Here is a 25,944-nt window from a genome sequence, read left to right as displayed (position 1 = left end):
AACTGTCACTTCCCAGCTGGCATGGTCTTTCACAGGAACTAGGGGAAGGTAGAATTGTATGCCATTTCTTCTCTCCCCACCACCCCCAATTTCTTTAATGTAGAGGCTGGCGTTCCACAAAGTGCTAGTGAATGGTGGAAGTAGAACAGAAAAAGTAGCATCAAATTTTATTTTCTTAATAGTGCAATTTTGGGTGACACAGGAAACACTAGATTTCTATTTTCCAGCATTAGGAACTGGCTTTTTGACTAGTATAACCATATGAATAGCAAACAGATGTTGAGGTAAAGATGGCAAGAATGAGATTGAAGATTGCAATAATTTATCAACCCCAACCTTTTAGATATATAAACACTGGTAGACAAAACTACCTTGAGCGGAAAGAACATCTTGTCTCCCAAGCCAAAGTAAGGTTTCTAAAATCAACTACAATTCTGTGCCTTTTCCTTCAGAAACTTCAGAACCCCAAAATTTCATGAATGGCAGTTAGATGACAAAGGGCCTGTTTTGAATTGAGCCAAACAAATTGTAATGAATGACAGAAACACATTTCACTTAATTATTTGATTCACCTCAGGTACCTCATCCCCCACCAGAGACAAGAGGAATTTTGATGTTGGAGAATTTGAAGACAGGCATAATTGTGTGTGCAGAAGATACTTTCTTCACAACTAGAGTCCATAAACTAGAAGCAGAAGTATGTAATTAAACATGAGCACAATGTTGGAGGGCAAAAGGTGTTACTTGTTTCTGCCAATCTTTATTTCTCTAATAATTCTTTCCTAATTTGTTTGTATGTAGTATGAAGTTGAAAAAGATGAATTATAGAAACTACCTTCTCTTTTGTTTTACTCATGATACGTCTTTTACAAACATTTACAGTTGTTGGAAAACAACCTTCCCAGTAGGGAGGAGAGATCAAACAGGAAATTAGCCTGGAATTATTGCATAAACATAAGGCAAGGTCTGACACCCCCTTAAATGTCTTTGAGCCTAGTCTAGTCTTTCAAGGTGAAAGGTGCCATTTGGAAAGATTTCTGTGAAATAGGGGTAGAACAATAAAGTAGTTTAAACTCTACAAGTGTGGGCCTGGTTGTTTGTGCCTGCTTGTAAAATTCTGCCTAGTCAAAGCCCTTAACCTCTTGAAAAAAGCTTGACCATCACCACAACAGAAATATTACTTGAAGAAATAGGACATCAATCAATTAAAGTTGAAAGCCTGTGAACAATTCTGTTGATCTCGGGTGATCTGCTTGCAGAAATACAACTGGAAAGAGCACATACCATTCATGTAATTGCAGGGGTGTCAAACTGCCGGCCCACGGGCCGGATGTGTCATCCAGAAACCATGCCCACCCCATTGCCGGCAATGGCAAAACCATCCTGATATGTTGCATGATGTCACGTGACATCGCAAGTTTGACATGTCTGATGTAATGCCTTAATAAGAGAATTATGTGTTGCATGCTTGTCAAAAATGGTCATCTAACCCAATACATATAGGAGCTTACATAAGATTCCAAACTGGCATACAGTGTGTAATTTTGCTTTCTTTAGAGTTTCAACATTACAGTAGAAGACCTCCCCTTTATCAGAAGGTGTAGACATACCCTGCTGTATTGGCTATTTAGGAAACAGCAGATTAAATCTCTCATTCAGTAGCTTATAAAAGCCCTCACCAGAGGCTGCTTTTATTTGTTTCTAAAACAATGGATCAGTGTCCCAGACTAGCATTTCTGTTGTAATGAGGACTAGGCATCAGATAGATCCTGCATTGTCTGCTGATGTATTTGCTTACACAACAGGGAGCTGACTCTGGCGCGCTGGAAGAGTGGAGACACAGTAGAGCCTTGATAGCATCTGACATTTCTCTTTACAAATCAGTCCATTATCACTCCTAAGCTACGTTTACACATACCAGATATAGGCCACTCTCTTTCCCTGTCATTTGCATTATACCCAGTTAGAAGTGATTCAAAACTTGTTTGCATAAAGATTTCAGGCTACTGAAAACCAACATATCACAAGGAAAGCTTGAGACAAGCCAGATTTCTAGTGGCTCCAATCACTGAAACCCAACTCCTATTAGCTTTGCCATGACAACAGGCTTAGTCACTCAAGTGTCAAGAGGAACAGAGATCAGGTTTGACTTTCCCCTAGAGGACAGAAGGCAGGGTCAATCAGGACCTCCCACATTCCCTCTGTGTATTGCACCTTTAGCACTGTGAGAGGCTTTGTAGATTAAGGCAGGTTGCAAGAATTGGAGGATTGCACTTCAGGCAGATAAGGTCAGGGCTGGAGTAGAAACATCTGCAGGTAGATGAGATAGTTTTAGAAACCAGCACCATCTGCTGGTGTACACAAAACAGGTTTAAATATAAAGAATCTGTACAAGTTGATACCATTTAGTGAAGAGAAGAGGTGGTGTCATTCTTTGGACAACAAGTTAGAAGGAGGATATTTTTTTGAGCAGAACCCTTTGCAGAACAAGGGAAAAATAGAATAACTTGGAAGCAATAAAATGTTGGTGTTCCTGAAAAGAATGCTATTGTCTCTCATGTTTCTGCTTACTGTGGTCTTAGATCAAGGCAGATAGGCAGAATTGTGGCTCACCAAGCTGAATACTGAAATTCGGTTGGTCTCAATACAAGAGTTCAACGTTGAACTGTGGAGTTCTTGGTGCTCAAAACAAGAGATTTATCTGTAGCTTGAGGTTTAATTGTGGAGGTCTTGGTGCTCTCTAAACTTGTTTATTTGCAGATGTTTCATTACCCAAATAAGTAACATTATCAGTTCAAATGTGTGTGGGGGATGGGGTGGGGGTTATTGCTTATTTATACTGCCTTGAAGTTTTGGAAGAGGTGTAGTTTATGGTCTACCAATGAGTTACAGTAACTTACTGTAAGGTTCAAATGCTTTATAGATTGCAACTATTGTCAGATAGCAGAAATTATATCTATAGTAGATCTTAATTCAATGTTGTCAGCCTGTATTTGACTTGGCAGTTCTTACAGGCTTCCATATATTCCTCCAAAAGAGGAACTAATGTTTTGTTAGCTATTGTGATTCAAACCATTCACAATTCCGGACAGTGTTAATATTGCTAGAACCTTACATCCAGTCAATATTTTGGATTACAATTCCCATCCCTCCAACTGCCAATGCTGCATGGGGGTTTATGGGAAAACCACATCCATGAACTATTGCTGAATGGAAGCAGAATATGAGCACAAGGCCAAATTTTATATAAGTGATATAATGAAGCAAAGCTTTTGCTGCCCCGGGTTGTTATCCAGGACAGCAAAGGTTCTGATAAAGCTGGTAGACAACTACAACCAGAATGAAATAAACAAAGTAAAGAGGATATGAAAAGAAGAAAAAGCTAACATCACAGACCAGGGTGGCCTTCCAGATTTTGTTTAACCTGTAGTTCAGAGGTCTTCAAACCTGGCCCTTTTATGACTTGTGGACTTCAACTCCCAGAATTCTGGGAGTTGAAGTCCACAAGTTATAAAAGGGCCAAGTTTGAAGACCCTTGCTCTAGTTCCTCTTAGTCCTAGCCCACTTGGCCAATGATGAAAGTTCTATTTAAATTACCTGGTCATCCAAACTCAGAATATGTGCTTCATAGATTTCTGGAGAAACGTATGGAAAGGATAAGAATTGTTCTTTTTCCACAACAAAGATGCAAGATCAGAAAATGTACCACTGCACTTTAAAGCTTATGATTGTCTAATGACTGAGCCATTCAGGTGTTTTTAACTAGCCAACTTTATATAATGAGAATACTGAATCATCTGATCGCTGTCTGATTTCAATCCTTTACCCCTAAGCACACAAACAGTCCACATTTTAAAACAATTGTTTTCCTCACTATAGTTTAATTTCCTTGTATTTGAAAACAAACACTTTTTTTTTTAAAAAAAAAAAACAAACTCCTCCATCAGATGCATGGAACAAATACCATGTACATACACAAATCACAGCCAAAGAATATTCCTTCTCCAAAAGGACTGGGCCCATCTAATACATAACACACACATATATATAAATCTAAAAAAAATAAGAAAGCAATTTAGTGTTTAATGCCCAGCAAAATATAAAGGCCAACAAAGAAAAATACCCCCACCCACCAACCCCAAATAAAATCCATCTTTGAGACAGGAATGTTAGGAGCACCTCCTAAAGATGCCGAGAAGGTAGTTAACTGAAATGAGTTTCAAAGGGAAGGAACTCAGCACTGCCCTTCTCCATTGTTCCTGGAATGACGAATGCTAAGCTCTTTGTGCTTCAGTCAGCTCTGCTGATACATTTTAAAGAAATAAAAACTAAGAAAGAATGAAGCCCTATCTGGTTAGGTTACTTGGGGGACATTTACATCTGAAGACATGCAAGTCAGCAGCATTCACCCAATTGTCTCTCTGTCCTCATCCCTGGCGGGTTGATCTAATGACATAGACAGTTCTTAGGACATCCCATTTGCTTACTCAGAGGAAAATCCTGAAGAGGAAAATAAATTAACCTTTTTTTTAGTAATGGGTAGCCAGGCTGACCAACCTTGTTGCGATATTTTTCTCTCAGCAGCTTTATGCATCTCCGAGAGTATTTTCCTACTGTAGAAAGAGCCACGTGGTCACTGTAAATGGTAACAAATTTTAGAAATGGGGAAGTCTGTTTCAAGCTAGGTTAACATTTTTATTCTTTCCATCTATGGTTCCCTCAAGAACTAAGAGAAGGTCCTACTGTAGATGGCAGACATAAGAGGCGCAATTCTTCTCAATCTGCTTTCCAAAGAGTTCTGTCATATGATTTTTAAAAAGAAATATAATGAGATTTCCATTGGTTTTAAATACTTCCAGAGGTCTGCCCAAAGGAGGAAATTATTGGCATCCAAATATGTAGATTTGAAAGATTTGGTTATTTCAAACTCCTTTTTTTTCCTTTCTGCAAACATATAATAACTTGGTCAAGAAAGGAATTCTTGGAAATACAAAGAAAAAAAATCTTAGAAGCACTAGTACAAAGGTACAGGAAAACGGAAAATATATATATTTACTTATTAATAGGGAAACTAGTGCTTCTGAGCTTTGTCCTAATATTCAGCTCTGTATTGCTTTAAACAGGCAAGTAGATAAGTTAACCAAGAGCTAACCTTTTCAAAAGAAGTTTAAATATGCCAGATTTGTGCCTGGAAACATTTTTCCAAATATCTTCAAGCATCTACTTTAGGCATCCCTATGAACATAGGAATCAATTATTTTAAAAGTACAGAACACCATTTATACCGTATGTGATTTCCAGCTTGACCCTTGTGATACCCCCAAATGGGGAAAGAAAAAAGAAACTTTTTCCAGCAGGCTGTTTAAGAAAATAATCATGATGAAATCTGCAGCCTAAGAAGGCCGGTGAAAGCATTTAAAACTTTTTTTTTTCGTATCATGCTGTTTATTCCAGATTCAATTGCATTTTCTCCTTCAACTCAAAGGGAGTATACGGCTTTTCATACTCTTATCTCTTCATCTTCCTCATCCATGAAGGAGAATTCCTTCTCTGGCTGTTTCACAGGGTTGTGCCTCCTATCACCTGGAAGGCTGTGGCTAGGTCCTTTAGAGGCTACGCTTCGCTGTTCCTCCCCCATGGACACGCAGCTGGAGACTGAACTGCTGTCTATGGTCGTACGACTGGTGATGCTGCGAGCCGATCCAGGACTGTAAGTGACCACTCTGTGGCCATCATTTTGAATCACAGAATCCAGGACAAGTTTGCTTTCATGGCTAAACCACTGGGCTGCTGTCTCTATGGAGCCAACTTCCCTTTGGGGGTCCTCTACTCCATGGTAACCAGAGTCTTCTTGTTCCCACAAGTCCTTATCCATAATGCTCAAGACGTCCCCTAACATGGAAGGCCCCAGATCAATATGGAAAGAAAGGATGGACTCGGCATGCTTCATGCCGTAGCTGTCCTTGGGGATGACTAAAGGCAAATCAGTCACATCCCCAAAATCATGCTCTTCCGAGCCAGGACTGTGGGGCTTGGAGTTGACGACTTCAGCAGCACCATTTCTGTGTTTCTCTTGAAGGATATTCTCCTCAGGGGTTTTCTTCACAGGACTGGAGGAGAGGCTCTTGGGAAGCTGCTTCCCACCACTCTTGTCTGCTTCCTTCTCGGTGAGTTGGGGTAGGGATACTGCATTCTTCACAAAAATAGCTGAATCCCTCAGAGAGCCCAACATGTCCCGCCGGTCACCACGGGTCACAGAATGAGACCGCTTGCTGCTGCGAAACCTCCGTGAGAGCAGGCCAGGTTTGGAGAAGGAGCCAGTCTCCTCCGTAGCTTCCTGCTCTCCCTCCCCACCCTTGCTAGTGAGGAAGGAGGTATCTCCAAAGGCGTCCCCAGCCCGACCCACATGCATGGTGTGACGGAAATCGCCAAGTGGAGCGCTGATCATCTCCGTTGTCAGATCAGCCCGAGACCGGCGTTTAGGATTAGCAGAGTTTGTCACCAGCTGCTTCAATATAGGCATTTTTGTTAGAAGTGTGAACTTGGGTTGCACGCAGATCAAAGTATATTTCTGTGGTTCCTCAGGGAGTCCTCAAACCTCTTCTGGCCTTCTAATATTCCAAGCCTAAAACTTTAAAAAAGAGAAAAAATGTTACAACACAGCTGAAGAAAGGAAATGCCAACTTCATTTTTGTAACTCTCTGAGAAGCAATTCCTCAGGCCTCTCTAGCTTTTCGCTTTTATCGTTGGCAAGACTATTTTGAAAGATTGACAGCTGAACGTTCTTACAAGGCCACTGTTCTGTCTCCTGCATGCAGGTAGTCCTCAACCTACGGCCACAACTGAGCCCAAAATTTAAGTGAGTTTTGCCTCATTTTACAACCTTTCTTGCCACAGTTGTTAAGTGAATCACTGCAGTTGTTAAATTAGTAACACAACTGTTAAGTGAATCAGACCGCTCCCTAGAGTTTGCTTGTCAAAAGGTTGTAAAAGGGGATCACATGACCCCGGGACACCGCAACTGTTATAAATACGTGCCAGTTGCAAAGCATCTGTATTTTGATCACGTGATGCTGCAATGGTTGTAAGTGTAAAAAACGGGTCGTAAGTTACGTTTTTAGTGCTGTTGTAACATCAAACAGTCAGTAAACACATGGTTGTAATTGAGGACCACCTGTACAAGAGACAGAGAAATTGTTTTCAGAAATTCCTCCCTAAAAAAAGGGCCCTGGCTGATTACGCTTTACAATGTGAACAAGACTACAGGACTGCAACTTAAAATCTCAGTGGCAATGAAGACTGTATGTAATCATGATTAAACGTGGACATTAAAAACTAACTCGCCACCTTCCCTCCCTTGCAGAAATTTCTTATTTGCTTGGAAGTAGGATTTGCAGGCTGTATAGCAATCTGAGAGCAAATACAAAAGGCCCACCAGTTCCACAAAAGAACTGTGGGTTATGCTCACAAGACAACTGAAGAATTCTTAAGACTATGCTTTTCTATTCTTCTCTCTCTAATGTACACGTCTGTTCATTCATTTGTGAAACACACTCCATTTTCCCTGAAATAGTAAGTTTTTCACGGGTTAGTATTTCCCCAATTTTTGTGTCTAAAAGGAAATCTTACTCAAGATTTGGCTGCTATCAAGATCAACTATTTTGTCAGTACTTTTAGCCATAAAGTGTTAAATTCAAAATATTGCTTTTTTCAGAGATTTTGCTTCTGCCTTGCTTTGTGGATAAACTGGTTTTACAGATATTTTAATAGGCCTGACCTTACCACAGATATGTATCAGTTAGGTAACATGGGCTCCTATTGGATAATGCCCGTGACATCATTTATGGTAATATTTTCTCCACATACCATGCCCAGTGCTGCTGATATTCTTTTATTATGTAAACCTTCTTAGCATGGCTTAAGACTGTATGAAAAACTTTGATATTCTACATACCGACTTCTTAAACCTGCTTCAATGTTTTAAGATTTTTATAGTTTTTTTAAAAAGATGTACTCTTCCCATTCAGTCAGTCCGTCAGTCTTTTAAAAAAGATGGTTTTCCAGTAAAACAACAATATCCAGAACAGAAATGTTGCTGGCAGCACATACAGATTCGCATCAAACAAGAAAAAGCATATCTAGTTGGTAGAAAAATTATCATATCCCTCAGTCCAATTCCATTGGTTAATAGCAAGCTATTAGTAATGGATCAAACCTTCAATCGACTTGTAGGAAGTATCTTCAATTCCACTGAAGCAGTTTATACACAGCATCAACTGTGGGCAGTGCAACTGATGAGAAACAATCTTGTTTTTTTTTAAAAAAAAATGGTTGGAACCACAAGCAGATAATAATGGTCCGATGAAGCTTAGTATTTGGGGAATAAATTAATTTGAAAAGAGAACCGTGACTTAAAAAATAAGTGTGCAAATCAAGACAAAGTCAATCCCTAAACTAGGGTGATTTGTAAACAACATTATGCCTCTCTTCTAGTTTCCTCATTTCAGAAGGCAGGGAGAACGAAGTACAGCAAGGCATTATAGAAAGCACATTCCATAATAAGTCAAATAATCAGTGTCTGAAACCAACATCCAGCAATAAAATTAACCAAAGAATGACCATTATCTTCCATTGTGCTTATTAATAGCAGTGTTACCAGTCTACTCAGAACTATGTTCCACAGGCCCTTCTTCCCAGATTAAATATTGCCCTCTAACGCCAATATGCAGCATGCCTTTTCCGTAGTGGCCCTACCCAGGATCTGGATAGGATCTCCACACGCATAAACTTCTGGAAGCCTTACAGACTTGGCTCTTCCTCCAGCATTGGGATGGAGTGAGATAGGAGCCTATGGATGGCTTGTTGGGGTCACTTTGTTTTGTAATTTGATTGTTGCTGTAGCCACCCATAGCTATGCTTTAAGATAATCCTCGCTTACTATTTGTTCAGCGACCATTTGAAAATACAGTGCAACTGAAAATTTATGACCAGTTCTCAAACCTGCAGCTGTCATAGTGTCCTACAGTCACATGATCATCATTTGCAACTTTCACAGCCAGCTTCTGGAGCGGGAAAGTCAGTGGGGAAGCTGGCAGGAAACAGCAAGGTCACATGACATTATGCTTAACAAACGTAGGTGATTTGCTTGACAACCACAAGTGGAACTGATGTTGTAAGATGGGTTGTCATGTCAGCCCTGTGGTGTTTTACTTTACAAATCGCATTGCTTAGTGACAGAATTGCCTTTCCCAATTGCAGTTGATACGTAAGGACACCTGTGCAAATCTTTTAAATAAATAAAACCCACTTTGTTGTAGCCAGAGCCAGATTTAAGTGAGATCACATCTTTTTCAGTCCTGAAAGAATGCCTGAAACAGGTTAGCCAAATTGTGTCAGAATACAAGACTTACTCATGCATAGCGAACCTCCCTGTTAGAAGTAAATCCTGCTTAATCCTTGTTTTGATCAGGTAGTCTACTCCGAAAGCACCACACACAATAGGCAAGCATCCCACATCTTAGGCAGATGTAATGCCATTCCCTCCCAAGTGATTTAGCCTGCCTATGGTTGTCATTTTGTCAAGTTGGCCATAGAGACATGACATGACTGCATGTACTACATGAGCATGCCCCAACTTATTTTAGGAGCAGCGCTGAAGAGCATGCAATGGTACCCTCAAATCTGTAAATTACTCTGAACAGTTCAGTTTTCTGTCCTCTTTAAGAAAGCTTGAGAGCAAAAGTCACTAGTTCAGTCACACTGTAATGATTAATGTAATGCGCCAGCTTCAGAATCTGAATGCACTGCTTTTATGATCTGAGACTTAGTAAAGGTATTCCAGGGGGGGAAGAATGGAAATCAAAACATGTTTTCATTTCCATTAAAATCACAAAACCATTTAAAATTTGTATTGCCTGAAGGGAAGCGCCAGTTTGGTACAGTGACTAAGGCATTAGGTTGGAAACTAGGAGAAAGTGAGTTCTAGTCCTGCTTTGGATATAAAACCAGCTGGGTGGATCAGTTACTTTTTCTTGGCCCCTGGAAAGAGGCAGTCTGAAAACTCTTGCCAAGAAAACTGCAGAGAATCGGACATAAAAGGCAGAAAATAAAAGGGGAAGGTTAAAAGTAAAGTGTCTTGAGTAGAACTCAGCATCTGAAGACATGTAGTCATCTTAACAATAGTATAGATGTAGTGCATCATTGCTTGCTTTCAAGATTTTTTTTTAAATTTCCCAATCCAGCCTTCCATCTAAATACTAGCTAGATTTAACCAAAGCTATTTAATTTTTCTAAGATCAGCCAAGTTTACCTAGGAATGTCACCTGCTGTGATCATGGGAGAAGAGAAATTCAAAACAGAATAGGCATGAAAGTAAACTTACAGTTCAGAAAGACTGAAATTCAGCTGAGAAAAGCAAGTGCTGTAAAGAAGTTGCAGATTGGGATGGACAACCTCTGCAACGTGAACTGTCATACGTGTACTGTCCTCATTGCAAACGGCGGGGGGGGTGGGACTCAACTTCTTGAACGTACTTCGTGCTGTGGCTTCACGTAAAATCCAAACTTCTACCTGTTATAGAAAGAGGGCTGGGCTTATTCAATAAAAGTCTAATACTTGTCAAGGCCTCACAAACTAGGCCTGGCAATGGGACAGGCTTTCCCCGTCACTGGGGAACAGAGCTTGAGAAAGATCTGTCCTTTTGTGACAGGCAGAATAAATCATGCAAAGTAAGCAACATTTAGACATGGAATATCCTAGTCTGTGTTGTTTGCTTAGTCAGTGTATGGAGGTTCCAGAATGTAACTTTACAGTAGTGACGCAAATCCCTGACAGTCTCCACACATCAGAATATATATATACAGCTGAGTTCACAATATTCTTCATTAAGACCATACAGTGGAAGGAGTCAAGTTCTCCGTCACTGAATTTACTAAGCTAAAGGAACCAATTTTTTGGTTTTAGACATACCCCCAGTCTTGCTATGAAAAATGTGTTCTAATATTTAGGAGACAGTTTTCAATTTACTCTTGTTCCCATCATGTCTCTAAAGTAGTTTGATCTATTGACCATGCTTGATCACACATCACTGGGCAGTATTAGATGAGCCATACTCCTTTGCTTGACCAACTACCTAGCTGAACAATTTCTACTATTCATGTTTCAACAATGGTATTTTTATTCCAGTTAACATAGCAGTGAAAACACCAGGAATGCTGCAAAAAAAAAATATAGAAAACCAATGAGATTTTTACAATTTCAGTCCACTATTGTCATGTTCAGTGCCACCTTAACTCATCAGAGGAGAAGCTATGCTGCAAAGTTATAAGGAATTCTGCCCTCCAAGGATTTGTAATCCTAGTATCTATTATGATGGCCTTCTTAAAGAAGCAGGGTTGATGCAAGTTAACTAGGAAGAGAGGCATTGATTTATCTGGTCAATGGTGCTTTTGTATATATTTCCTGGCTTTCTGTAATAGAAATTCTGTCTTTGCCCAAAAATACAGCTGGAACCCTGTTATTCCTTATGAATTTTGGATCAAATAGTCACTAGGAAAGATGAGTCAAAAAGAACACAACAGCCTTTTCTTCTTCCTCAGTACTGTCAATCTCTGGTCCTATTTTGGAAGAAGGATCGACTGTCATTGGAATAGTCCTCGACTTATGACCATTTACTCAGTGAGTTCATAATTACAGTGGTGCTGAAGGAACTTACGACCAGTCCCCAGAGTTATTGCAGTGCCCCATCCCCACCCCGTCACATAATCAAAATTTGTGCCGGCAGCTTATCTGTATTTATAATTGCAAGGGCACTTCAACTTCCATCCACCCACCCGTCTCCTCTCTCTTCACCCTCTGCATTTGCAGCCCCTGCCCCCTAGCTGACCTCTGCCATCTTCTTGCTGCTGCTGCTGGCCAAGCATGCCTGGCCTGGCCTGGCCCTTCTGGGAGGCAGCTGCTGGCCGCATGAGGCCTTCTTCCCAAGATTTCCTAATGAGACCAGGGCAGATGGCCTCCTACATTCTCAGCTGTCTTGCAAAGGGGCAAGCCTTGTCAACAGCAGCAGCAAGAAGACAGAGGTCAGTTGGGGGCGGCAGAGCGCAAGACAGCAGGGGCTATGGAGTCCAGGGTGGCGAGGGTACAATGGCCGGGGCCAGGCTGGGTTAGCTGAGGTTTCCTGGAACAGCTGGGGCTTTCTGCCATGCAGGTGGGGTGGCTCAGGCTTCCAGAGCAATTGCGACTTCTTGCAGCCCTACCATGCCAAGAAGCCCTTGAGCTGCAGTGTGGCAAGCAGCCTCGGAGCCACGCATTTCTGATGCTACTTGCTGTCCCACAAGGCAAGGTGCAAGACGGCCAAAAGAGCAGAGATGGGAGAGAGAAAGGTGGGTAGGAGGAGCTGAAGCCGAGGCAGTTCCTTACCTTACACAGGCTAGGGGCTGGGAAGGACTAAGCCAGAATGACCTGGTTTGGTGTAGGTGTTTACTTAACCACCCATGATTTTTACATCAATGGAGAGTGCCGATACTAAGCAATGTGGTCGTATGTCGAGCTTTATGACCACATTGCTCAGTGATGGAAATTCTGGTCCCAAAAGTCGAGGACTATCTGTATTTGCTTATTTCTATTATCTATATTGATCCTCACTCCAGCAGACCAGCTCTCATCACGAAAGCTGGCAAGCCATTTTTATTACCGCCATTTGGTTTTCACTGCAGATCTTTCTGCAGGCCAGCTAAAACATGATGTAATTGAGATTTTCCAATGCAGAGGCAGGGAGTAATAGTGGGTGCAGCCTCTGTATGCAAGGCTGAGAGATATTTCTCAGAATTGATTGCTTTCTTAGACATGAACTCAGGAGAAGCCAAATGGAGCTTTTTAATGGCCTGCAGTAGCTTCGCTCTTCCCCATTAAAAGTCAATAAAGGCAAAGAATATGCATACATATCAGGTTGGAATGGATCCAGCGCATTCACACCCACCAATATAATCTGCCCTTTAAGAGTGAATTGGCATAGGAGACAGATAGCTATAGAAAGGACAGACTGTCTAGGCCTTCTGCTGAGGCAGCATTTCCTGATTCAACCTCAGATGACTCTTCAAAACAGAATCTCCTAGCGACATACAGTGAATCTAGATATAGAGCAAGTCAAATCACTGGATCATGCAGCACATATGCATCAATTTACAAATAGCCGAGGTGTTTACTATATTAGCCTTCCCCAACCCAGCCCTTGGACTACAAATCCTCAAAACCTCAGGCATTGATGGTTCTGGAAGCTGTAGTCCAGCACATCTGGCAAGCAGCAGGTTGGGGAAAGCTACACTATACACAGGGGAAGGAGAATGCTCAAGGTTGTTATCCAAATCAGGAATATTGTTTTGAGATGATGAATTCATGCCTTTCCAATAAGGGTCTTATCACTAATCAATAAGTAGTTTTTTTATTGGTAAAACTGAGACCAAAAGTCCTTTCTGATTCGTATTTAAGATAAGACATAAAAGTGTGTTTTACCAGCTTTGGTGCTCCACTGTACAAGTGACACAATTTTTTAAGTGGCTGTCATTGATTAGTAAATGGTTTAAAACATTCTGCTCTTGATAGTAAGAATACATATAATTACTTTTTGGAATCCATGTGACTTGTAGATTATGATGGGGGGAAAAACAAGCAGGATACATGCATAATACTTGCATAATAAAGCTTTTGATAACTATGATATAAGGATCACAACAATATTTTTCAGTTATTGTAATGGAAAGCAGGAGAGCGTGTTTGGTATAGTATTTGAGGCACCAGGCTAGAAACTGGGAGACCATGAGTTCTAATCTCACCTTAAGCACAAAGCCAGTTCAGTATCCTTGGGCTAGTTACTCTCTCTCAGCCCCAGGAAGCAGACAATTTTTAAGGCATCTCTCTCTCTCTCTCTCTCTCTCTCTCTCTCTCTCTCTCTCTCTCTCCCTCCCCCTCTCTCTCTCTCCCCCTCTCCCCCCCCCCCCCCTCTCTCTCTCTCTCTCTCTCTCTCTCTCTCTCTCTCTCTCTCGCAATCCAAATGTGGCCCTGGCAGCCATGAACTTGTCAGTCCTTTTTCAAGTTGGTGACCCTCACTGTATCTTTGACAGCATGTCCACAGCATAAAGATGCAGCAAACGACTTGTTTCCTTTTCTTTGTCCTAAATCACTTACCCATCAACTTCATGCATGAGCCTGGGTTACAGTATAATCAAAAATAAAGTAACTCTCTGTCCTGTTTCTCTACAACTTGCATTATTACTTTTTTTCTCTCAAAACCTTGTTCCCCTTGACTATTTTTTATTTCTCCTCCTTACTCATTACATACAATGTCCTATGATAAGCATGTTTTTACTTGGACGAGAGCTGGCAGAAAATTAAGCTCAGAAATCTTTCTACTGTTATGTCTGGAACTTTTAACTGGACAAAATGATGCATCACAGGGCTAAACTTTTTTAATTAAGATATTTCAAATGGGCTAACTCTCATCCAACTCCTGATGTTTGTACTATCCAGTTCAACATGCCTCTTTCCCATCTCTGAATTATCTCCCCGAATTTTTCAAATATATTAGAAACTCCACCCTTGTTGAAGGCATTGAGGAATCTGGCAAGGAAATATTTCTCAAATGATGACCCAATGGATTACGGGTTGTCTAGTCCAGGGGTCCTCAACCCCCGGCCCGTGGACCAGTACCGGGCTGTGGCATGCCACCAACAAGCAAAGCCCCATCTGTGGGATGCAGACAGCACACAAAACTACACCCCTTCCAGTCTGCGGAAAAACGTCTCTCCACAGAACTAGTCCCTGGTGTCCAAAAGGTTGGGGACCTCTGGTCTAGTCCTATCCTAAGCATAGGAAAAAGCTACTTTGAATGCCAAGCTATTTGAGATAATTTCAGTAGATCGTTAGACCATGCACACTGGGTATTTGATTTGTTCAAATGGCTAGAGAGGATTCAAGTATGAAATTTGCTCAAACAATCCAACAGGATTAGCAAAAAATGCTTCCAAAGAAATCACTTTACAGAAAACAAGATGATCCTTGTGTTGTTAGGTGGACAGTCAAAACATGGATTTTGTCTAGCTTTCAGCAGTGATCATATCAGAATATGCTATTGGAACTGAATACTTCACATCCTCACTTTTTCAATTACACTGAAACAGCAATTTCTTTATTCCTTCATCTTCATTCTTAATTGCTAAATTATTCTTTTAGTGTACTATCAAACCACTTTGCAAGGAGCCATGCTTAGGCATTGAATTGCTCATTACAAACAAAGGTCCACTTGTAGCCAAAATAAACATCTGAGCCATGGCAATGAACAAGCTGTCAGGGAATCCTGGCAACGGTCTTATTTGGCCAGAGAGCATTCCTACATTACAGACTCATGTTGAGGGTCTGAGGCTGGGAGGTACATGCGTACTCACTTGGCATACAAAATGTGGCTCCATCTTTAGCAGTCCTGTTTAAAATTAATTGAGGAACTGGCAGGAATAGACAACAACCCAGAAGACAAGCTCAAGATCCAAAAAGATCTTGACAAACTTGAACAATGGGCCCTATCCAACAAAATGAATTTTAATATGGAGAAAAGCAAAGTTTTACATTTAGGCAGGAAAAACCAAAGGTAAAAGTACAGATAAGGTGAGACCTGGCTCAAAAACAGTAACTGTGAGAGGGACCTTGGAGTCCTAGTGGACAATTACTTGACTATGAGCCAGCAATGTGCAGAAGCAGCCAAAAAAGCTAATACAATCCTAGGTTGTATAAACAGAGGCATAGAATCAAGATCACATGAAGTATTAGTACCGCTTTATAAAACCCTAGTAAGACCACACCTGAAATACTGTATCCAGTTTTGGTCACATTACAAAAAAGACGTTGAGACTTTGGAAAAGTTCAGAGAAGAGAAACTAAAATGATCAAAGGCCTGGAGACTAAAACGTATTAAGAACGGGCGCAGGACTTGTGTTTGGATAGTCTAAAGAAAAGAAGAAATAGGGGTGACATGATAGCAGTATTCCAGTATTTGAGGGGCTGCCACAAAGAAGAGTGGATCAAACTATTCTCCAAAGCACCAGAGGGCAGGACAAGAAAAAAATGGTTGGAAACTGATCAAAGAGAGAAGCAGCCTGGAATTAAGGAGAAAGTTCCTAACAGTGAAGACAGTTAACCAGCAGAACAGCTTGCCTTCAGACGTTGTGGGTGCTTCATCACTGGAGGTTTTTAAGAAGAGACTGGAGAGTCACTTGTCTGAAATAGTATAGGTTCTCCTGCTTGAGCAGGGGGCTGGACTAGAAGACCTCCAAGGCCCCTTCCAATTCTATTCTATTCTATTCTATTCTATTCTATTCTATTCTATTCTATTCTATTCTATTCTATTCTAGCATTGGAATAAAACCTTATCACCTTCATTATGCTATATATTCACATTCATGAAAACTGCAGCATTATTCTCCCTATTGTGACCAACAAATTCATATTCAGTGCCCTAAGATTTGTCTCTGCAGGAAACCACATTCTCTACAAAATAAAGAGATCCTGTAAGAGAAGAGCAGCCCTCTATGTTTATTCACATAAACGAAGACCATATTTTTTTTCTTAAGAGAAGCCCAGGTACTGGATTTTCCCTCACTTTAAACTTTCTTAGAATAAAGAGAATTCTTAGTTAGAATGACTACACCCGGTACTAGTTCTTCTGTTTCCTCTCACAGGAGGGGACCACAAAACTACATCTCCATCACAAGGAACACCATGTCATCAGGAAACCACTAAGTTCTGTGTCTTAAGCTGAGGGTTCACCAGGATGCCTGGATTTTCCTGACAGCTGTTTCCTACCGGCCTGCAAGGAGGAATATTAACCTGTGTGCAGCTTCTCCTCTTGCCTTCTGGGAAATTATGCAGACTGGGTACACACACACATAGAGGCAAACAGATGTGTAATTGCAAGGAAACAGCAATGGGATTATCAATCTCCTCCCCTCCCACAATGGTTAAGGTGCTCGCCTAGAAACCAAGAGCCTTTGAGTTCTAGCGCCATCTTAGGTACGAAAGCAAGATGGGTGATCTGGGCAAGTCACTCTCTTCACAGCCCAACCCATTTCACAGGGTGGTTGCTGTAAGGAAAATAGGAGGAAGGAGCATTAGTAATGCTCACCGCTTTGAGTTATTTATAAAAGAAATAACTATAAATAAATCTACCAATAGAAGTAGATTTTCAATAACAGGTACATGTGTCTCATCATATTCTCAAGAAAGCATATCTGTGTAATCTTTGCTCTTTGAGTAAACAACCTTGGGGATGGGTTTACCTCCTCTTAGGCCAGACTTTTTCAATCAAAAATTAACTTTGCTACACATTTGCTGTAGTTCAGCAACTGAACGCATGACTAGCACTGGAATTGGGCCCAGAAGGCCTTGAGAGGAACACGTTGGATCACAAGGCAGCACTCTGTGGGATGAAAAGGTTATAAGAGCTGAGCTTTGATCAGTTAGCAGAACACAGATTCAACCTTACTTGGCCACAACCCTTCAAACAGACCTCTAAAAACAGCAGCCAGAGTGGATAATGATATCCTTTAACGTGTGCTGCCAATTCCAGAATATTCTTATAATAGGCCTCCCTTCTCTTTGACACCCATAATTTAAGTAGGAGTAGCTTTTAGCTAATGGCAGGATTGTTAATATCTAGATTGTTAATATTGTTAATATTAATATTAATCTGAGCCAATGAATTTATTTCTATTGATAGATATTTTACTACTGTACATTCTTCTCTTTTCAAACTCCAATATTTCTTTAATTCGTAGGTTAAGGCCTTGATCATGAAATCTACCCTTTGATCAGAATTCTTGCTGGACTGATTGAAAAAAAATACCTGGACTAGTTACACCCATTTTCAAATACTAAATTTAAACTAGCTTGTCCTCAGGAATCCTCTTCAGAAGATGGAAAAGAACAGAGGACCAGAATAGGAGGTGTGAAATACCCTCTTCATGAGGGGCTGAAATAAGATTGCAGCAAGAGCTAGGGTACATCAAGTGCTACTTAGAAGCTAGAATTTCAAAAAAACAAGCTCTGCAAACAAACACTTGAGTTCCTGATGGGTTAGTAGTGGGAGAATTAAGGGGGGGGGGGGGGGAAAGCTGCCAAGCAGTGAAAGTTAAAACAATCCCTTTCTCTGCAGCAAAACTAGCCATCTCTTGTCATACCGTAGTTCAGCAGAACCATGATCCAATTCATCGGCTACAGATGTTTTAATTATATTGAAACTGTTTAATTAATTTCTACCTCTATTGACATAAGGAAGACTGGTTCCACTTGAAGGTTCCTGAGAAAAGTGATTTCCCTTTATTGAGGATGAATAGAGTCAAAATTCAATTAAACCTCACCACGGTGCAAGATGGCTTCATTTATTACTGGCTTCTCCATCCAGGCAGTTTTAAAATATTCTGATTGTTATACACCAGAGTATAATAAAATACCTTCAAAAACTGCCAGGATGTAAATTTGCATTTAGGAGGGAGACCTTATAGATGGTATGGAGTCAAAAATTCACCTAACACTGTTCATATTGGCTGGGGCTTATAGGAGCTGTAATCCTAAAATGCCAGTTTTTCCATCCCTGCTCTCCCAATTGTTTTCTTTGTATAAAATAAAAATATTCTTTCTAATCATCTAGTGCAGCAAACTGAGTTTATTCAAACTAGAACAAAAGTTTAGTCTTAAAACATTGAAAGATGCACTTTTATTCTCCATCACTTTAATTATAAAACCTGAACTGTCCTTAACCCACTAACTAGTGCACAAATTCACAGAAGTGTGCTTGCAGTCAGCATTATAATATCCAAGTACAGAATCCATGAATTATGTTAATCCTGTAAATTTTATCAAGACACAAACCTTAGGTTTTAGCTTTCTATGCTAGAATTCAGTAGTAGGTAGAATTAATGAAGCTGGTGAATCTATTCCATCTAAACAAAAACCTCTACACTGTGATCCAGAAAAGGAAAGCTTCTAATGTTTCTAAGGTGATTTCAGCTTCATTATGAATATGTCCATGCAGGGTTTTATTTCTTGCAAAGATACAAAAGCAGTTTGTATGCCTTTGTTCCACCATAGTTGCATCTGGACCAGAACAGGACCAAGTGGATGGCAGCAGCTTGCTGGCCTTCGGTGAGCTCAAGAAAACTCAGCAGGTCTGGACAGGAGATCACTGGAAAATCCCTGGGATATACATTAAACAGAGTTGAAAAACCATTCAGAATTCACCTTTTATTTCAGCCCAAGACCTGGTTCCACGCATAAAGAGAGTCACCAGAACTTTCCTGCAGAGAGTTGGTTTCTGTATATTGACGCCAAAACTGGCTTAAAGCAGGTTCTGGCAGGAACTTAGATACCTCAGTCAAAGCTTCTCAAATCAATAGGATGGCAGTGTTTGCTTGGATAGAGTAAGCAATTAGGGGAAATTGTTGACTTTTGGTAACTCAAATGATTCCGATATTATACCAGTAATGAATACAGAATGTGTTACTCAGCAAAGTGCTGCTGTCAGCAGACCCATTCGAAATGAACAAACCCCAGACCACAAAAAAAATTACTATAACAGGACTCACAGCTTTAGTTCAAATGAAAGCAATCAAAAGAAAACCTAGGATTTACTACCTCTCCTGGAGAGCGATTGCCCATTGTTCATTATGCACATGCAATAAACCAACATCAGTATTTATTTTAGCCTTCTCTTCACCAAGTTTTCCTAGGGTAGCTCAATTGTAGAAAAAGTCTGCCTGGCCAGCCAACCCCAGACAAAAGTCAGCCATGAAAACAAGTATGGGTTTGGTGGGAATTGTTTGAAAGGAGTCAAGGCTGAGGGTGTTGAAATCAAATTAGCTTTATTCAGGGTTAGATTTATTTTCATACCATGCATAACAGCAAAGCATTGGCCTGATCAAAGACAGCATTTTTTAAAATCAAAAGACACACAAGCAGGCACACAGAAGGGCTGGAAAAACAGGGTGAGAAGGGAAAAGATCCCACTGCTTTCAAAAGGAATGCACCCACCTCCCTTACTCCTACTTTAGAAAGTCTTGTTCCAGATAGTCTGTTCATGGCTCCCTGAGCCATAGCTTGCTTAATAGTGGTTTAACAAACTGTCTCTGGCTTCACCCAAGATACTAAACCATGTATCTTGGTTTATAAACAGTGTTGGTTGGATTTATGTACTACACTGAGTTAAAGACACACAAACCAGTTTAGCATGGCATGCTGTATAAACCAGCCAGTAAGAAACATCCAATTCATAGCTATGCCTATATCAAACAGTGGACACATTTTAACAGCAGTCTAAAGAGTCACAGTACAAAAGGACTGTGTTCGTCCTAGGAATAAACTATTGTGTTTATATCAAAGAGACACAAAAAGCATATGTGTGTATTTGTAAGAGATATTGAATCCATCTATCATACTACATCATAATGCAAGTTGATTCACCTTGGCATCTGGAATCTAATCACTTATAGTGCCTAAACTATGGTTATGACTTACCATATTGTATGAATTCATATAATGGTTTAAGTAAACAGTTTTACAAATCACAGATGCACGTACTCAGTTAATACATTTGCTGGTGTGTTAGTACTATCATTATTGACTGTTTCTCTTAATATAAGAGGGAGTGAACAAATCTATTGCTCCCCAGGAGCTCTGCATAGGAAGAAATTAGGCATCAACATCAGTTCAAGGTCCTTATTCACCTAGATAATTTTTGCATAGCTATGCAAAAACCACCACTTAGAACAGAAGCCACACAGGCAGTCTCCAAGATTGCTTTTCACCCTGAGGGGTAGCTAAGCTCCTTTTAAACAATTTGTTTGAATTCTTATTACCTACTGGAAGGTCTAGCCACAAACATGTTGGGATTCAAACCCATTATCTTAATTGCTTTAAAGGCCGTACTTCTGCCCAAGTTCACTTTCCAGCATAAATTGCTAGAGGAAAGAAAAAGCTTCACAAGTATAAATGACTTAAGTTGAAAGACCAGATTCCTGTTGATGAAGATGACTTTATTCCCAACTACTTAATACAATTATTAGAGCTACAAATTACAAGTGAAGAGGCCAGAATTAGCACAGATGAATGTTCCAGATTTGTAGACCAGGATCTCTTGCTACCTACTGTAACTATTGTAATTACGCCCTTCTAAATATTAACTTCTTAAATTCTAGAAAACAATAGCATCAGTGTTGCCAAGGAGAAACAAATCTGTATTATTTACCTGAAAGAAATACTACTTCTGTTCTCCCAAATAGTTTACATAGCAAAGACAAAGGAGTTTTTCTTTTCAAACTTCCATTTTCATAAAGGGAACATCCTAAATTTAGGAACCTGTTCCTTCTGGGTAAATAATACTTTTCAATGTGGCCCCCAATTCAGTCATGGTTCTTCCTCCCATTCTAAGCAATTTCCTTTATGAACAGTTCTCAAAATTCACAAGCTTGTTGCAGTTTTGTAAAATTTTAATTGCTCTGTTCCTTCCAAGAAACAACTAAGTTTTCAGATAGTAAACTGAGGAAGTAATTCAGCCAAAGTTCCAGAAAGTGGCACACATTTCATGGAATACTACTACTAACCTCAGTGGACTTTACTTCTGTGTAAGCATACATGTTACCCAGGCTACATGTCGGCAAAACTCTGAGAAAATGCAATGTAGTTAATTTAAGTTCTTAATTGTCAGGCATTGAAAACATTTTACCCATTCCATACTCGCAACTATTTAGATAGCAAGAATATAGAGTTCATTGGAACAGTGAGACAACACAACCCACTAATATTTAAACCATTCATTAGTGATCCTCTCTGATCACAGAAAACTGTACAAGTGTGGTTTGTCTATGTGTGTGCATGCCTGAAGCAGCTCAGATAAATAATTCATATCCAGGTATTACTGGCCTACACATTTGTCAAACTCTGCCAGCGCGCTGAAAAGAGCATCCCTTTTCCAGCATAGGTCACATATCGTGCATTGCAAACTAAGCAGGCTGCCTTAGTTTCTAAGAGCCAGGAAATATCCTCATGGAACCAGCCTCAAAAGCAGGGGTCTTCAAACTTGGCCCTTTTATGACTTGTGGACTTCAACTCCCAGAATTCCTCAGCCAGCTTTGCTGGCTGAGGAATTCTGGGAGTTGAAGTCCACAAGTCATAAAAGGGCCAAGTTTGAAGACCCCTGCTCAAAAGCTTTGAGCCCTGGTTAATGAGACAAGTTTATCCTCGTTTCTTGCAGGAACGGATCGAAAAGCTGCACAACGGAGCCACTCACAGAGAACTTGGCAAAGCAACTTGAAATTTAAAGCAAGGCAGAGGGGAAGAGGAGTGAAACCCCTAGCCTAGCCGTTTCCTTTTGTCCTGAATTCCAGTTCAGGGCTCTTTTGTGAAGCTGCATCCTCAATACCTTGGAACAGAATTTCAATACTGTAGACCAGACAGAAGGGCAAAATCCTTGCCACTAGGCACCTTGAAACAATCGCGGAGGGCTGCAATCCGAGTGCGTTAAAAGGAAGAAAAAAACGAGGTGGGGGGAGAGAGAAGGGTTGCAAACAACAAGCCCACGAGAAGAGCGATCTCTCAACTGCCGCTCCAAGAGGAGTTGATTCAATGGATTTTCTAAGGCAGGGGTCCCCAACCTTGGCAACTTTAAGACTTGTGGACTTCAACTCCCAGAATTCCTCAGCCAGCAAAGCTGGCTGGGGAATTCTGGAAGTTGAAGTCCACAAGTCTTAAAGTTGCCAAGGTTGGAGACCCCTGTTCTAAGGTGTTGATCGTGCTACCCCCCCCCGTTTCCAACTTTTGGCTGCAGTTAATCCTTCGCACAGCATACTTTATTTTATTTATTTTTTATTTTAATTCCATTTATATCCCACCCTTCTCCGAAGACTCAGGGCGGCTTACAAGCTTAGCAGTAGCCTTCATTCTCTGTATATGCCTGCTTGTTAGGGCTTTCACACACACACACACACACCCCAAGCGGCATTATTACAAAGTCAGCTTAATTGCCCCCAACAAACAATCCGGGTCCTCATTTTACCTACCTCGGAAGGATGGAAGGCTGAGTAGACGGGGCGGGGAGAAAGCTCAGGCAATGTCAGAACCAGACCACAGCTTTCCCGCAAGTTCATTCAGCGTCCCCCACCCCCACCCCCAATCAAGGCTGTTTTGTCCCTTTTAAACCTGACCTCCTTTTCCAAAGGCATCGGCTATCGTCCGGAAGGAACAACCTCCCTTCTCCTGGATCCACACCCGGCGTCCGCCAGACAGCAAAGCGGCTCTTGACTTCCCCCCCCTCCCGCGGCGATCCATCCGGCCCTTATCGTCCGTTGGGTTCCTCCTCGGCTTACAAAATACCGGGAGCCCCCCCTCCCTCCCTCCCGCGCCCTCCCCCTCCCCAAGTGCATTTCCACCTGGGCAAATCCAGGGATTGATTCGAGGGCGCCCCGCCGCAACTCTCCCCGAGGCTCGCCCTTGGCTCTCGGCGTCGTAACACACACGCACCCGGCGTGTGGATCCCGGCGTGGATCCACACCCGGCGTCCGCCAGACAGCAAAGCGGCTCTTGACTTCCCCCCCCCCCGCGGCGATCCATCCTGCCCTTATCGTCCGTTGGGTTCCTCCTCCGCTTACAAAATACCGGGAGCCCCCCTCCCTCCCTCCCGCGCCCTCCCCCTCCCTCCCTCCCGCGCCCTCCCCTCTCCAAGTGCATTTCCACCTGGGCAAATCCAGGGATTGATTCGAGGGCGCCCCGCCGCAACTCTCCCCGAGGCTCGCATTTGGCTCTCGGCTTTATACCACACGCGCACCCGGCGAGCCGCGATCGAGCCGCTCCATCCATTCCCCGGATCTTAAAAGAGACGCGCTCCGATTTATTGCTTTTCTCTCTCTCTCTCTTCCACCCACCCACCCACCCACCCCCCCACACACACACCGCCCCCCCCTTCGAGACAATGGAACAGCTGCCGCTTTCCCCACCCACCCACCCCCCCACCCACCCCCGAAACAAACGAGTCCAACCTGGGAGGGTTCCCACGCTTTTGCAAAAGCGAGAGCCCGAACTCGGCACGCAAGAACAGCCGCCGCTTTTCTCAGCCCGGCCTGAATCCAAACAAAGCGCGACGAATCCGGGCGCCCTTCCCGACTGTGTCCCCCCCTCCCCCCCCCCCCACACACACTCCATCCCCTCTCTCTGCCTCCCTGGGAGCTGTGCGGGGGGGGGGAGGGAGGGGAAGGGCCATCAAGGGGACGCCGACAAGACACTCCCGGCGAGAGGACGAGGCGGTCCCGCTGGCAGCCCGCGGACACAGCCCAGGCGCTGCCGGCTTTTTTTTACATTTGCCCGCCGCCTTTCGTGAATGGGGAGGACTCGGGCAGAGGCGGGCGAAACCCCTGGTCCTTAGCTGCGGTCTTCTTCCCCACCCCGCGCTCTCTCCTCTGCTTCAGCCCCAGCGTAGCCTTCCATCTCTCCCTCCAAGGAGGAAGGCCAGGTTCAAAGCAGCGTTTCCCAACCTTAGGAACTTGAAGAGGCGTGGACTTCAACTCCCAGAATTCCCCAGCCAGCTATGCTGGCTGGGGAATTCTGGGAGTTGAAGTCCACGCCTCTTCAAGTTCCTAAGGTTGGGAAACGCTGGTTCAAAGGGACGGGAGGGTCGGAACAAATCTGCAAGAAGCAGACCCCAGCCTCCCGCGCCGGGTTCCCGAGCGAGCCAGCCGGAGGAGCAGCCGCCGGCGAAAGGGGGCAGCCCTCCGGCGAACGACCGCTCTTCCCTGCCTTCCTTCTCTTAAGCCGGCCTCGGAGGTGACGGACGCAAAAAAAAAAAATAAATAAAGCCCCGTCGTTCCCAGCCGCCAGGACTAAGCTACCTGCCTCGCCGGGCTTCTCCCGCACACGCCCCCCCCCCCAAAGCCACCCCGGCGCCCGGGCTCGCGCTATGCCGCCCGCCCGTCACTCCCGTCTCTCGCCAGGCGCTCTACCTGCAGAGGAGGAGGACCGAGGCGGCGCTGCTCTGGTGGCCGGCGCAACAGCTGAGGGGCCCCTCGGTTCGCGCAGCTCCATGCCCAGCCAGCCCGCCCGCTTTCCCCCTCCGGCTTCCAACTGCTCAAACAAATCAAATTGGTCCGGCCTCCCCTCCCCGGCCGCTTCTCCGGGCGGTGATGTCATAGCACCTTCGGCCCAATAGGAGGACACGACGTCAGCGGGCCAGCCGAGGCCTCCTCCATTCAAAAGCGGAATTGTCTCCTTGGCCGTTCCCGGGCGGTCTCAGAGCCGAAGACGGCCTGGAGTGCCACTCCCCCTCCCGCTCCCTCCTGGGTCTTCTCTGAAAAGAAAAGGGGGGCTTTGGGGTCCCTATTGCACCTGGCCCCCTGCAGCGATGCCGCCTCTGTGCCGTCATAATTCATGGGCCACGGATTTGGGGTGTGTGTGGGGGTGGAAAGTGACCCCACACGGGATTTGTGCACCGCAAAAAAAGAGTACATATTGCCTTTCGATAAGCCCCATTGGAAATCTACCTGAAACAAAATGTCTTTCCAGCCAGATATTTTAGGAGTTCTGCGATGTGTAAATTGATTATAATTATTTATGAATACATACTGAGAAAGAACAGCATAGTGATCAGATAGAAAAAAAAAATTGCTCTCTAATGCATCTTAGTTTTGGCCAGGGAATTGCTGTTGGTGAGGGCATCCTAAAAGGTGGCCACGGTGTGTGGGGGTGGGGGGGGGGGTAACAAGCTTGTTTTAATTTGATTACTTCTTATCGAAGTCCGTTCAAATTGGGTTGCTTCCTGGTAACTTCCTAGCTGCATCTTTGCAGTTTCTTTGGCAGGAATATGAAAGGGGTCCGCTCTGGTTTTTCCCAGGATGTTTTTGACTCTTAGCCTAATCTATTTAG

The 25,944-nt window shown here is 42.8% G+C and overlaps 1 protein-coding gene across 3 annotated transcripts; it reads right to left on the bottom strand.

The window, feature by feature from the left end:
- Positions 1-3,873: 3,873 nt before the first annotated feature.
- Positions 3,874-25,133, bottom strand: CDC42EP4 (CDC42 effector protein 4). 3 transcript variants are annotated; one of them, XM_083351401.1, is made up of 2 exons: positions 25,026-25,133; positions 3,874-6,631 (listed from the first exon to the last, which is right to left on the bottom strand). In XM_083351401.1, the coding sequence occupies exon 2, from the start codon at positions 6,521-6,523 to the stop codon at positions 5,501-5,503; it is 1,023 nt and encodes a 340-aa protein (XP_083207527.1). In that variant the 5' UTR covers positions 6,524-6,631; positions 25,026-25,133; the 3' UTR covers positions 3,874-5,500. The 3 variants fall into 3 exon arrangements, with proteins under 3 accessions (XP_083207527.1, XP_083207528.1, XP_083207529.1); XM_083351402.1 differs by lacking the exon at positions 25,026-25,133 and adding an exon at positions 23,094-23,257; XM_083351403.1 differs by lacking the exon at positions 25,026-25,133 and adding an exon at positions 13,830-13,863.
- Between the last annotated feature and the right edge of the window lie 811 nt (positions 25,134-25,944).

The sequence above is a fragment of the Vipera ursinii genome (assembly GCF_947247035.1).
Source record: "Vipera ursinii genome assembly, chromosome: 2".
Taxonomy (NCBI): domain Eukaryota; kingdom Metazoa; phylum Chordata; class Lepidosauria; order Squamata; family Viperidae; genus Vipera; species Vipera ursinii.
The sequence above is the reverse complement of the archived record's forward strand: the minus strand, read 5'-3'. Positions and strand labels throughout refer to the sequence as shown.

Excerpts from the sequence above, each read along its gene's own strand:
- CDC42EP4 (XM_083351401.1), bottom strand. The coding sequence starts at position 6,523 with ATGCCTATATTGAAGCAGCTGGTGACAAACTCTGCTAATCCTAAACGC.